This window comes from Rhinolophus hipposideros (genome assembly GCF_964194185.1).
Source record: "Rhinolophus hipposideros genome assembly, chromosome: 6".
Classification (NCBI taxonomy): domain Eukaryota; kingdom Metazoa; phylum Chordata; class Mammalia; order Chiroptera; family Rhinolophidae; genus Rhinolophus; species Rhinolophus hipposideros.
The window spans coordinates 18,039,340-18,051,454 of record NC_138052.1 but is presented as its reverse complement, the minus strand read 5'-3'; the positions used below and the strand labels follow the sequence as shown (position 1 = coordinate 18,051,454).

At 41.3% G+C, this 12,115-nt stretch overlaps 2 protein-coding genes across 2 annotated transcripts in view; one reads left to right on the top strand and one right to left on the bottom strand.

Moving 5' to 3' along the window:
* Nucleotides 1-652: 652 nt before the first annotated feature.
* Nucleotides 653-12,115, top strand: part of MCM6 (minichromosome maintenance complex component 6) — a 34,270-nt gene continuing 22,807 nt past the window's right edge. Inside the window, exons 1-8 of the mRNA XM_081051116.1 lie at nt 653-877; nt 4,446-4,592; nt 6,345-6,455; nt 7,121-7,370; nt 9,310-9,475; nt 9,761-9,906; nt 10,670-10,820; nt 11,062-11,203. Coding sequence (XP_080907242.1) covers nt 771-877; nt 4,446-4,592; nt 6,345-6,455; nt 7,121-7,370; nt 9,310-9,475; nt 9,761-9,906; nt 10,670-10,820; nt 11,062-11,203 — 1,220 coding nt within the window. The 5' untranslated portion in view covers nt 653-770. The remainder of the gene's footprint in view (nt 878-4,445; nt 4,593-6,344; nt 6,456-7,120; nt 7,371-9,309; nt 9,476-9,760; nt 9,907-10,669; nt 10,821-11,061; nt 11,204-12,115) is intronic.
* Nucleotides 8,342-8,548, bottom strand: LOC308498705 (protein transport protein Sec61 subunit gamma-like; the record flags this gene model as incomplete). The annotated part of the gene is made up of 1 exon (XM_081051179.1): nt 8,342-8,548. The coding sequence occupies one exon, from the start codon at nt 8,546-8,548 to the stop codon at nt 8,342-8,344; it is 207 nt and encodes a 68-aa protein (XP_080907305.1).

Below are 12,115 nucleotides of genomic sequence, written 5' to 3'. Positions count from 1 at the left end.
CTTGGCGCTTATAAAGGAGGCTAAACAAGAATGGCCAAAGACATAGGAGACAAACCAAGTGAAACGAAGTCGGAGAAAGATGACCGAAGAAGGGGGAAGAAAAATCAGGAGGTCGCAAGCAAAGAGTGCGTTGAAGAGAGCAATGAATGGACAGTGTCAAATATTTCGCTGCTTTTCCCGGGTCAGCACTACCAGCCTAACTATGCTAATTCCCCATCCCCGGTATTGTGTACACACCCATGTTCGCTCTTTTAATGTTTTACCCGGGTTTACAGTTTATTTCCTCCGATTAGACGGCTCAAGCTGAAGGTCAGAGTCTTAACTCATTTTTCTCTCCCATAAAACCCTACGCTTACTGCTCAATTCAAGTCAGTGGAATGAGTTGAAGAACATTTGGAAAGCCACACCAACGACGCTATGACCTGATTAACAAGCTCTGGAAGCCAAATTCCCCAGGGCCCGGGGCCCAACCACACTGCGCAGGCTCCCGGGCAGCCCCCCGCCCACACACACCCCCCGTGCCAGCAGGTTTTTGCTTTTGGCGCGAAATCCCCGCTCCGTGGGCGGGACTCGGGGCGCGCTCTCAGCGTTCTTCCGGAGAGTTTGGCGCGCAATCCGGCGCTCCTGCGTCGCCATTGGCTCCGGCCTTCCCGGGGCACGACGGGCGGAGCTGAGGCGGCGGCGGCGGTCGGCGCGAAGCCGGCGCGGCGGGGAGAGGCGGCTCGTGGCGGCCCGGCCTGTGGGCGCCTGTCCCTCGGCGCTACGCAGCCATGGACCTCGCGGCAGCCGCGGAGCCGGGCGCCGGCAGCCAGCGCCTGGAAGTCCGGGACGAGGTGGCGGAGAAGTGCCAGAAGCTCTTCCTGGACTTCCTGGAGGAGTAAGTCCGCGGTGCCCCTTCTCGCCGAACTTCCCCGCCCGCCCCTCCAGCCGGAGCAACCCGGGAAGCCCGGTGCCCGAGGGCAGGGTGGCGGTGTGTGGCCGGCGGGGCCGGGGCCGGGGTCGCGCGCCTCGGGGAGCGGCCCGAGCCCCGCTTGCGGCTTAGCCAGGGCCCCGCTGGGAGCTAGGGCCGGCGGGCTTGGTCTGCAGCGTGAAATCCGTGGCGAGCCCTTCCTCAAGCTCTTGTTGTGCCCCGGGCTAAGCGCTTCACTCCACCATGCAGTCCTCACTACCTTAAGGCTGGTGGTCGTGTCGCCCCCGATTACCTGTGCGGAATTTGAGGCCCGGGGACGGTAAGGAACGTCCAGCGGGGCCACGCGTGGGCAGGGTCGAGCGAGCGGCCGAACTGGCGCTGGACTCATGGCAGACGCCCGCGGGGACTGCGCAGGGGACCCCGGTGTTGGCCCCGAGGTCCCTGGCGACCCGGGAGCCTGTGGAGGTGAAAGGCCTAGAGCGGACCCTGCGGTTTAACGCGCTGGGGTGAGGGGGAGCCTCACGCTGCTGAAAAGGCGCTGAACGTACTCCTTTCCGTCCTTGCTCTCCAAACCCCACCCCCACTTTTCCAGTTGCCTTGGGGGCTCCTGGCCTCCCCTGACCCCCGCTCCCGGGTTTGGCACCACTGCCGCCAGGTAACTTCTTAGATGCTGTGGACACTCACTCCTTTACTGGAGAGTGTGGATTCTGCTGCCGCGGGATGAAGTGTAATCATTTTGGAACGTCCTATGAATTCTTTTTTCACTTGTGGTAAAATATACATCACATAAAATTTACCACTTAAAAAAAAATGTACCGCGTAACCTTTTTTTAAGTGTAGAGTTCAGTGGCATTCAGTGCATTCGCCTTGTTGTGCAGCCATCATCACCATCCTTCTCCAGAACTCTTCCCAGACTGAAACTAGGCGCCCGTTAAACAATTCCTGTCCGTTCCCCCTACCCCCTCAGCACCTGGCAGCCACCGTTCTGTTGTCTGTCTAGGCGTGTGACAATCCCTCATATGCTTGGAATCATTAAGTAGTTGTCTTTTTGTGACCAGCTGCTTTCACTTAGCATGAGTTCATCCATGTTGTACCGCGTGCCAGAATTTCTTCTTTAAGGCTGAATAATATTCCATTGTATGTATATACCACGTTTTCTGTGGCCATTCATATGTCCATGGACGTTTGGGTTGTTTCCACTTTTATTGGGAATAATTCTGTATTACAAAATTGTGATTTACTTAAAACCATAATTTATATCTCCCTACCTTTGGCAGTGTTAATTCTCTGCGTGACAGATGCTGGTCCTTCAAAGCTCAAAGACTCACACCTCCTGTATGAACCCTGATGAACCTATCAGGCAACACCGAACCTTTTTCCCCTTATGTTCCCAAGTTGCCGTTTTCCATTATATCTGGTAATGTCATTTCCTGTATCTTGTCAGCCACTTCATCTTCAATGTAAATCCCATCCTTAACCCCGCCTAGCCACCGCACCACATTACAGAGGTCCTCAATTAATGTTTCATTTCAGTGTTACCTTCACTACCTTGCAGTTTACCATGCAGCTAGATGCCAGGGATGATGATGAAAAAAAACAAATAATCCCTGTCCTTCGTTGGGGAAAAAATGGTAACTCTCTTTCAAAATACCAACTTTGATTTGCCATTGCTTATGGAAAAAGTCCAAATTCTTCATAGCTCCTCTCTCCAGTTTCATCTCCCACAGGCAGCCTATCCTCATCCACCTTCCTTCCATCCCTTTTCTTACTGCCACGTACTTGTAGACATCTGTAACCAGTCTATCTACTGCTTGTTTTCCTTTCAGATTTTAAGTCTTTCAAGGCTGAATTCCAGTGCTACCTTTTAGATGCATGAAGCCTTTCTAGATGTTAGGTAGAATTAGTTTATATTCCCCTATCACATTTCTTGCACTTCCACTATTTTTTTTCTTTTTTCTTCTGTTATGGAAAGAACACTTACATGAGATCTGCCCTCTTTACAAATTTTTAACTGCAATATATTGTTGAGTATAGGTACAGGGTTGTTGTATAGATCTGTTAGAGTTTATTCATCTTGCTTGACTGAAACTTTTTACCTGTTGATTAGTACCTCAACGTTTTCCCCCTTCCTTCAGCCTGGCAATGACCATTCCACTTTTTGATTGTATGAATTTGACTATTTTAGACATCTCATATAAGTAGAATCATTATTTCACTTAGCATAATGTCCTCAGGGTTCATCCATATTGACACATGTAGCAGAATTTCCTTTTTTAAGGCTGAATAGTATTCCACTGTATGTGTGTACCACATTTTCTTTAATCATTTGCGATGGACATTTAGGTTGTCTTGTACCTCTCTTTAGTACGAGTGTCTCCTGAGCGTGTCAACCCTAAGGCAGGAACAGCACTCATCTGCAGCTTCCGTCACCTCCGGCATAGTGCTTTTGCAGAGTCGTTCAGAAAATCTTTAACAGAGTTAGAACATGCTGTATTTGAAGGAGGAATTGATTTTTGCCTCAACTAATCTGCATATTATGCTAAAAGAACGAAAAGCAAATATGTTTGTGTGATACTTTTGGAAAAACACACCAGCTTTATTTTGTATATATGTTCCCATTTTTCTGAGGTCTTGGGCAGTGAAGAACCTTATTTCTGTGTATTTTTCTTTTCGGTTTTTTTCCCCCCTTCTTCCGCCTCCCCCTACCCGTGCCCCCCACACTCCGGTTCAGGCCGCAGTTTCTCAGTCTAGTTGTATAGGATACAGCTCCCTGGCCCATGCTGGTCTTATGAGCCTTGCGTGTGTTGTTCCCCCCCCACCCCCCCGCCACCTCCCCAGGCAGTCGGTTGCCAGTCGTCGGCAGCCAGTTGTTGGTCACCGGTCGGTCGGCTGCCAGCCACCGGCTGCTCATGGCAGCCGAGCTCCAGGGAGAGCTGTTCACAATCTTAGCTGTAGAGCGCAACTCATTGACCCATGTGGGAATTGAACCGGTGACCTAGGAGCATGGCGTTCCAACCACCTGAGCTACCAGGCAGGCCCTCTTTATTCTGGTTCTTAAACCAACAACTAATCTGTCAGTCTTCTCGATAGAAATTGAGTTTTTAGATTTTAATCTGAATTTCTTGATTTAATATTTCCAATTTTAGTTATACATAATAGTAAAAGAGTAGTCAGCATTTGTTGTTTAGAAAATATTAAATCAAGAGATTCTGGTTAAAATCTGAAGAACCAGTGTTCTATGTTCTTGGCTCTGCATAAAACATTTTACAGGCATTCTCTCATTTAATCTTCACAGTAATCTTAGAAGGTAAAGTGATGTCCTAATCTGGTTTTTTTTACGTGTTTTAATTTTTTTCAAAAAGGAGAGTGGCAGGTTTAGAAGGGATAAGTAACTTGCCCCAAGTTACATACTACTAAAACGGACCTGTCTTACCTTAAATCTGATGATCTTTAACCAATACACTGAATTACCAGGCATGTGGAGTCTTTTTACTGCCTAATTCTTCAGCTTAATGTGACTTGCATGTATCCCCAGGTTCCAGAACAGCGATGGAGAAATTAAGTACTTGCAGTTAGCAGAAGAGCTAATACGTCCTGAGAGAAATACATTGGTTGTGAGTTTTGTGGACCTGGAGCAGTTTAACCAACAACTTTCCACCACGATTCAAGAAGAGTTCTATAGGTATGGTGTATTAATCTTCTTGACTTTAAATAGGCCTGGAGCCTGGGGAGGCCAGCTCTTTTTGGACAGGAAATGTTCATTTGTGAGTCAGAAGGGCAGTTGTCACACAGGCCCTTTGATACAGCCAGTGGTCAATTTAGCATTGCTCTGAACTAATAATTTAGGCCTTTCTAGAGTTGACTATTTTTTACATGTTGAAAACCTTTGCTTTCTATATAGTTTCCCTAAGTTTTATGAGGATCGTTTACTTAAGTTGTGTGTGGCATTCAGTCCTGTTGGTGTCATTCATTTGATTTCCCACACCCACGCACACCCATAGATGTTTTGCAAAAGTTATGTGGATCCTGTTTTTGATATGGGATGTCTTTAAGCAGTAATATTGTTGTTCTCTTGAAGTTTAATTTTTTTAAAAATAAAAAAGTCAGTGTATATTGCAGGAAATTTAGAAAGTAGAGAAGAACAGGGAGAGTAAAATCATCTGTACATTGTGATCCCCACCCATAGGTAACCATCATTAGCAGGTCTGTTGCAACAAGGTTCCAAGAGCCTTTCAGATCGGCAAGTGCAGCATTTCCTAAGGATCTCCTAACACATGTTGATGTATATCTGCGTGTATGTAATTACTGGGATCATGCGATAGAGCATCCTGCCCTTTTCACTTAACAAGTAAAACATATTTTTCTGTGTCATGTAAAATCCCTTGAAGACATTCTAATAGCTGATTGGTATTTTGGGGCAGAAATTAATCATTGTGTTTAATAATTTACGCTTTCGTTTTTATTTTAATTTGCTGTGTAAAGCAAGAAACACCTTTTAACAAAAATCTTTGTATTTGGATTAAATAAATATGACAATCTGTATAAATAAAATCAAGTTAAAATAAACATTGTGGACAGTTGTGAAAGAAACGCAGATCCAGGAGTAAGGAGACGTAGTCTTGTTCCTTAACCTGGTAGACCGGATATAGAGGCCTTGTCTCCATGTTTCTAATCATACTTGACCATCAAGAATAGTTGAAGAGATAGCAGCAGAGTTCATTGTGAAATTATGCAGCAGGAAAAATTGTACCGACAAATGAGAGAGAGGGAGAAAATTAGGGCTGGTGGTAGAAACACTTATGCGCATACCTTAGGCACTGGTCATGTAGCAATTGTGTCTCCTGAAAGTACCTAATTTTTCAGAGGACTTCAGATCCCACTGCTTAAACCAAGCTACAGCTGCTATTGGGAACTTATATCAAGAGGACATGCAGGCTTCAGTCTAACCAGTCAAATGGGACGTTCTGCCAATTTGCTCTTGCATCAGTACACACATTCCTCCCCTGCCCTCATCTACTTCTTACCAATGAAGAATTAAACCTAGAAAAATATACTCGACGTTGCATCAAATGGGAGGCTGCCTTGCTAGATGGTAAACCCCCCAGATTTTTGAGAGGTAGCGTCATTTTAGACGAGTGGCCTGCAGTATGTGTGCTAAATGGTTATTTTTAAAGATAATAGGTATTCAGGTATAGCATTTTATCTTTTGTGTTTCTTTTGTCTCACATCTATTTGTGGTGGGATAGGAGAGGATTGAAAAAGACTCCTAAACCTGAACTAGATAATAGAGGTGTCCTGCATAGTTAAATTCTAAGGCTTGGTTATAACCAGATGAAATTACGTAGTCTCAGCTGTTGGCAAGCATGGGGGGAAGGAGGCCTAGGTGATAAGCCTCTTGAGGATGTCAGTTCATCTTTTTTTGTTTCCTTTTCAGAGTTTATCCTTACCTATGTCGGGCCGTGAAAACCTTCATCAAAGACCGTAAAGAGATCCCTCTTGCCAAGGATTTTTATGTTGCATTCCAAAACCTATCTACCAGACACAAGTAAGAAACCCTTCTTTGGAAGAAAGGCAATTCACCAAATAGTATAGGGATCACTTAATTGTCAGAAAACTCAGGAGGTTGTCGTCTTAAATCTGTAAGTTATACCCAGTTGTCCAAAAAGTTTATTTTGGAGAAATAAATTTTTCTAGGGAGTTGAAATGGAAAGTAAATTAAGTGAAGCAATTTCTGAGTGTTGTAGTATTTTAGGATACCTTTTAGAGCATTTTGGGGAAAATGAGTCAAATGAAAAAATATGAAAACTGAGAACAGTCACAGATTGTGACAAAAAATGAGTTGTTGGAAATTTTTGTCAAAGCTTAAATGGCATAATTTTTAAACAGTTTCCCCCTTTCACAGTTATTTAAAGAACTAATGGAAGAAATTGAAGTAGTAGTTTGAAAACTTTACTGAAATTACTTAAGTTACTAAGTTATTTAATATAAAATGGGTTTGTGAAGTAAAGGAAGTGTTTCTGAACTTCTGACTCTAAAATGTTTTTCCCATGATAACTTTACTATGAAAGTAGTATGTACTTTTTTAGAAATTGTAGATAAACAAAAAGTATATTTGCATATAAAACAAAGATGGGATCATCCTGTTTTATAATTAAAATTTCATCTTTTTGGTGTCCTTTACTCACCAATGGGATATCCGTCTTTAAACAGAATTCGGGAACTCACCGCGTCCAGAATTGGTTTACTCACTCGTATCAGTGGGCAGGTGGTGCGGACTCACCCCGTTCACCCAGAGCTCGTGAGCGGAACTTTCCTGTGCTTGGACTGTCAGACAGTGATCAAGGACGTGGAGCAGCAGTTCAAATACACGCAGCCAAACATATGCCGGAATCCAGTTTGTGCCAACAGAAAGAGATTCCTGCTCGATACAAATAAGTCCAGATTTGTCGATTTTCAAAAGGTATTTATTAACTTCTGTTAAGGTCAGATTTGGTCTATACTAATAATTCGCTTCTAGGCACTGCGATTATTGTTACACGCTTATTTAGGCAATGTTAAAGTCAGTTTTTTTGTAAGGCAAGGATTACCAAATGTGACTACAGAGTTAAGCCAAAAATTCTTAATACAAATTTGTTATCAGTACATAAGTGTGTTTTAACCTTTAATATCTTGGATTGTAAGCTTCTTCAGACTGACAAAAGGTATTTGTTAAAGGATGAATAGTAACTATTATTATCTAGAGTTAAGAAAACTTTGGAGAAGTGGAGACCTGTTGGTGTAAGACTTGGAGTTGGTGGTTAGGAGGGAAGAAGGCCTGAATAAAAGGACAGGTGCAAATGGACATGTTTGGCAATAGCAATGAGGATTATCATGATGGAAGTAGAGGAGCCGCATTGGAGAGCATCTGAGCGATGGTTTGGTATGAGGCCTTAGCTCTCAGGTTGAGAAGTTTGGACCTATCTTGATAAGTAAGGGAAATATATTTTCAGGGCATGTGAATTTTTCTTTTTTAAAGGAAGATTAATGGGACAGTGGTTTGCATTTAACAAGAGACTAATAATTGGAAGTTGTAGTACCTGGGCTAGAGTTGAATGATAGCAGTAAGAATAAAGGGGAAATGGGAGTGTCTCAGGTCTCTGCAGGACTTAGTAACGCTGGGATCTCCAAAGGGGAAAGAAAAGTTATAGCAGCTCAAGCACTAAAGCCTGGAAAAATGAGTACCAGACTAAGAAATAATTAATATTTCATTCAGTTTTTAGTCCTTTTTGTGTGTGGAATTATTTTAGTTTAGAAATAGAAGATATCTTAGAAGGAAAAAAAAGAGGGAAAAACACAAAATATGTAGGCATACTTTTACTCTATGAGCTTCTCAAGTCCTCACTGGTTCACCAATCACCAAGATAAAAAAAAACCTTCTTCGAAAAGGGTATTTCAGCCACCAACAATGATGTTATTAATAGGGATAGGGATCAATTTCACACACAAGCCAGTGAATCCCATTATAACAAATCCTATTGCTATTGCCATGCCAATGTTCTGGAATTCTTTTCTATCAGGTTTGGTGCATTTTTTAACCAGCCTAATTGAGTCCTTCACAAACTGCCCACTTGGCTCAGCAAACCCCATTACCTGATCCATGATGTCCGCCAACACCTCGGATCAGTCCTTATTTTTCTTACATTAATTTGATACTTAGTTTATAAGAAGTACGTACTCAACCAAAAACTTTGAGTAGGAGATGCTTTGTATTTGAAAAAGAACATGATATAACAACCCCATATAAACTGAATAGATTGAGTCTTGGTTTGAAAAAAAACACCATCTGTAATAAAGGACATTTTTGACAATTGGGGAAATTTAAAGATGACTAGATAATAGAACACATTATGGAATTAAATATTATTTCATTCTCTTGGTGTGATAATGGTATTATGGTTACGTATATTCTTAGGAGATGAGTGCTAAAATATTTAGAGAGGAAGTATCTTGATTTTTACAATTTGTTTGAAATAATACAGTAAAAATGTATGTGTGTCTAAGTAATGTTAACAGTCGCATTGAGGTGGAGGTTGTGGGTTTAAAGTATGTGAAATTTTCAGAAAATTTCCCTGAAAATTTAGAGAGGATGGAACATAGAACAGATAATTAAACTGCATAGTCAGTTTGAACAAAGAAAAAAGAAACTTTTTTAATGAGAGTAAAAGTGAAGATTTTAAATAGATATAATCTCTTACTAAACTGGGGTTTTAGGGTAGAGAATTTTTAAGATAATTTGGCACATGTCAAAAACCTGCAAATGGTAAGGTAGCTTCGAATATGCCAATATTTGTAACATTTAATTTAGATCGTGTGGCATTTGAAGGAGATCTCTTATTCTTGGCCGTTTGTTTTTGTTACAGGTTCGTATTCAAGAGACTCAAGCTGAGCTTCCTCGAGGAAGTATCCCTCGAAGTTTAGAAGTGATCTTGCGGGCTGAAGCTGTGGAGTCAGCTCAAGCTGGTGACAAGTGTGACTTTATAGGGACACTGATTGTTGTGCCTGATGTCTCTAAGCTTAGCACACCAGGTTGGTCATCTGTGGCTCAAATTTAACAAATTCTGTTAACCTGAACTGCCTGCTATCTAGCTTCTTGTGTCTTCCTTGTATTATTTTTGGCTACCAATCAGAGAGTGAATAAGAAAATATGATGAGAATAAAAAACAAATTGATTTTGCTACAAAAGGTATTGGTCTGAAAAATTTCAGCCTAAATGAAATCTTTGGATTTATAGGTTTCATTTATTTGAGCAGTTTTGATTCTTAGAACCTTCAGTATTTGAGCTATGAAACAGCTTATCGTTTACTCTTTCAGGAGCACGTGCAGAAACTAATTCTCGTGTTACTGGTGTTGATGGGTATGAGACAGAAGGCATTCGAGGACTTCGGGCCCTCGGTGTGAGGGACCTTTCATACAGGCTGGTTTTTCTGGCCTGCTGTGTTGCTCCAACCAACCCAAGGGTGAGTCCTCTTACTAGAATGGCAAAGCTTGAGAAACATCCCCTACGGCTGCCACAAAGTTAGAGTTCTCTAGTCAGTGTTAAAGGTACGGGGTTCAGTTGAGATTTGTTTTTTTCAGTTTTAAAACCAAATCTTTTCATGTCTGTCTTTCTGACCTTGAGGAAGTCTTACTTGTTTTCATATAGAAGAACTCATTGCTTGAAATGCATTGTTACAAATTACCCTGGTGGGGTTTTTGATTTTAAATTATCACAGTTCCTCGGTCATCCTCCTAGAGAAAATACAAATAAAAAGATTTAGTGTTCTGGGAAGTACATTGCTCTTCCTGAGAGTGATGGACCTTGGTGTTACAGCTTGATTCTGTGTCCTGAATGGGAAAAAAGTGAGAAAGCGTTTGAAAATAGTCCAGAATTGGAAAAAGAGGCGAGAACATAATATTCTGTCACTTCATTTGCATCTTTATATTATTGGCTAACATTTTATTATGGGTCATCTCTTGAACTCTCAAATTTATTTAGATCGCAATACAAAACAATGGTGGTAGTTTTTTGTTTTTATTTCACTGGACAAATAAGCTCTTCAGGATCTTGATTAACTTAGGGCGTACTAGTTTGGGGATTAAAAAAAATAAAACACTTTTATAGTCAACAGATTCTAAAATTGACCTTTCAGACTATATTTTGTTTGTAGTTGAGTTCCTTCTCTTTCACATTATTTTGACTGTTTTTATGCTAACATTATTCCTTTCTTCTTCATCCCTTAGTTTGGAGGGAAAGAGCTCCGAGATGAGGAACAAACAGCGGAGAGCATTAAGAACCAAATGACAGTGAAGGAATGGGAGAAAGTGTTTGAAATGAGTCAAGATAAAAACCTATACCACAATCTTTGTACCAGCTTGTTCCCTACTATACACGGTAAGAGTTCTGTCCATTTGTGGCATAAACTTAAAATCGAATTAATGATTGTAAAAGAGCAACATGTGATTTCTTAAAGCACACAGATTAGATCATGAAAGTTTTTTATTGTGTTAAGAAGAGGTCTTTTCATGTCAGCTTTGCTTCAGCTGTCTCTGCTCTTCTGATGAGTAAATATGCCTTTGTTGTTTCCTGTGCTGTTTAACCTCACGTTGAAAAACACCTTGGGATTTCGTTTCAGGCAGTGATGAAGTAAAACGGGGTGTCCTGCTGATGCTCTTTGGTGGTGTTCCAAAGACTACAGGGGAAGGAACCTCTCTTCGAGGGGACATAAATGTTTGCATTGTTGGTGACCCAAGTACAGCAAAGAGCCAGTTTCTCAAGTGAGTGTTTGCCTAAGGTAGTACAGCAGGCAAAGCATGTGCACAGTTCCTGGTTCTCTGCCACCAAGAATGCAACCAGTGTGCCTTTACTTTGCTGGAGTGTAAATTATGACTATGTTGAATGTATTACTCACTTAGATTAAATACACTGTAATTTGTTTAATAAAATATAACAACAGTTGACAGTTTTTTAGAATAGGGGAAAATTGCCTGTAATCCCAATCACATATAGGACTCTTTTAATCTTTGTATAATATTTGAATACAGGAATATGTATTTCATGGTTTTAAGTCACAGTATACATATTTTTGATTTTAATATACCCTCAATATTTTTGTATTTATTTTCACAATTGTTGGTTGGTGTACTGTAACTTACAAAATCATTTCCCTAGCCTGTTGTAATTTATTTTAATGATTATACATATTGATACAGTACACGCCATGATGTGTATAAATTTTTGTTTTATTTCCTATTTTTTATTTCCTTTGGGTAAATTCCTAGGCAGAGGATTGCTGAGACTAAGAATACAAAGATCTCTAAGGTTCTTAAACAAGATACGCTTTTCCAAAAGCAGTGCAATGAGCCTGAGACATTTTATGGTAACCTTATCAGCATGTGTACTACAAGTTCTTTCAAACTCTTAAGAAACTTAGAGGTCAACATAATAACAACCAGGTTTTGAGCACCTGCTGTGTCCTTGGTACTGTATATGTGTGTGTGTTATGTCTTATCCTTGCAGCGCCCAGGCGGGCATGTAATATCCTCTTTTTTCAGGGAGGCAAACAAAACTTTGAGGCTCAGTAACTTGCCCAATTTCTCATAGCAGACAAGTGACGCTGAGCCATGAGTCTTACAACTCAGATCTATTTGACTGCAAAGCATGCGTTCTTTATATCAAGATGCCTTTGG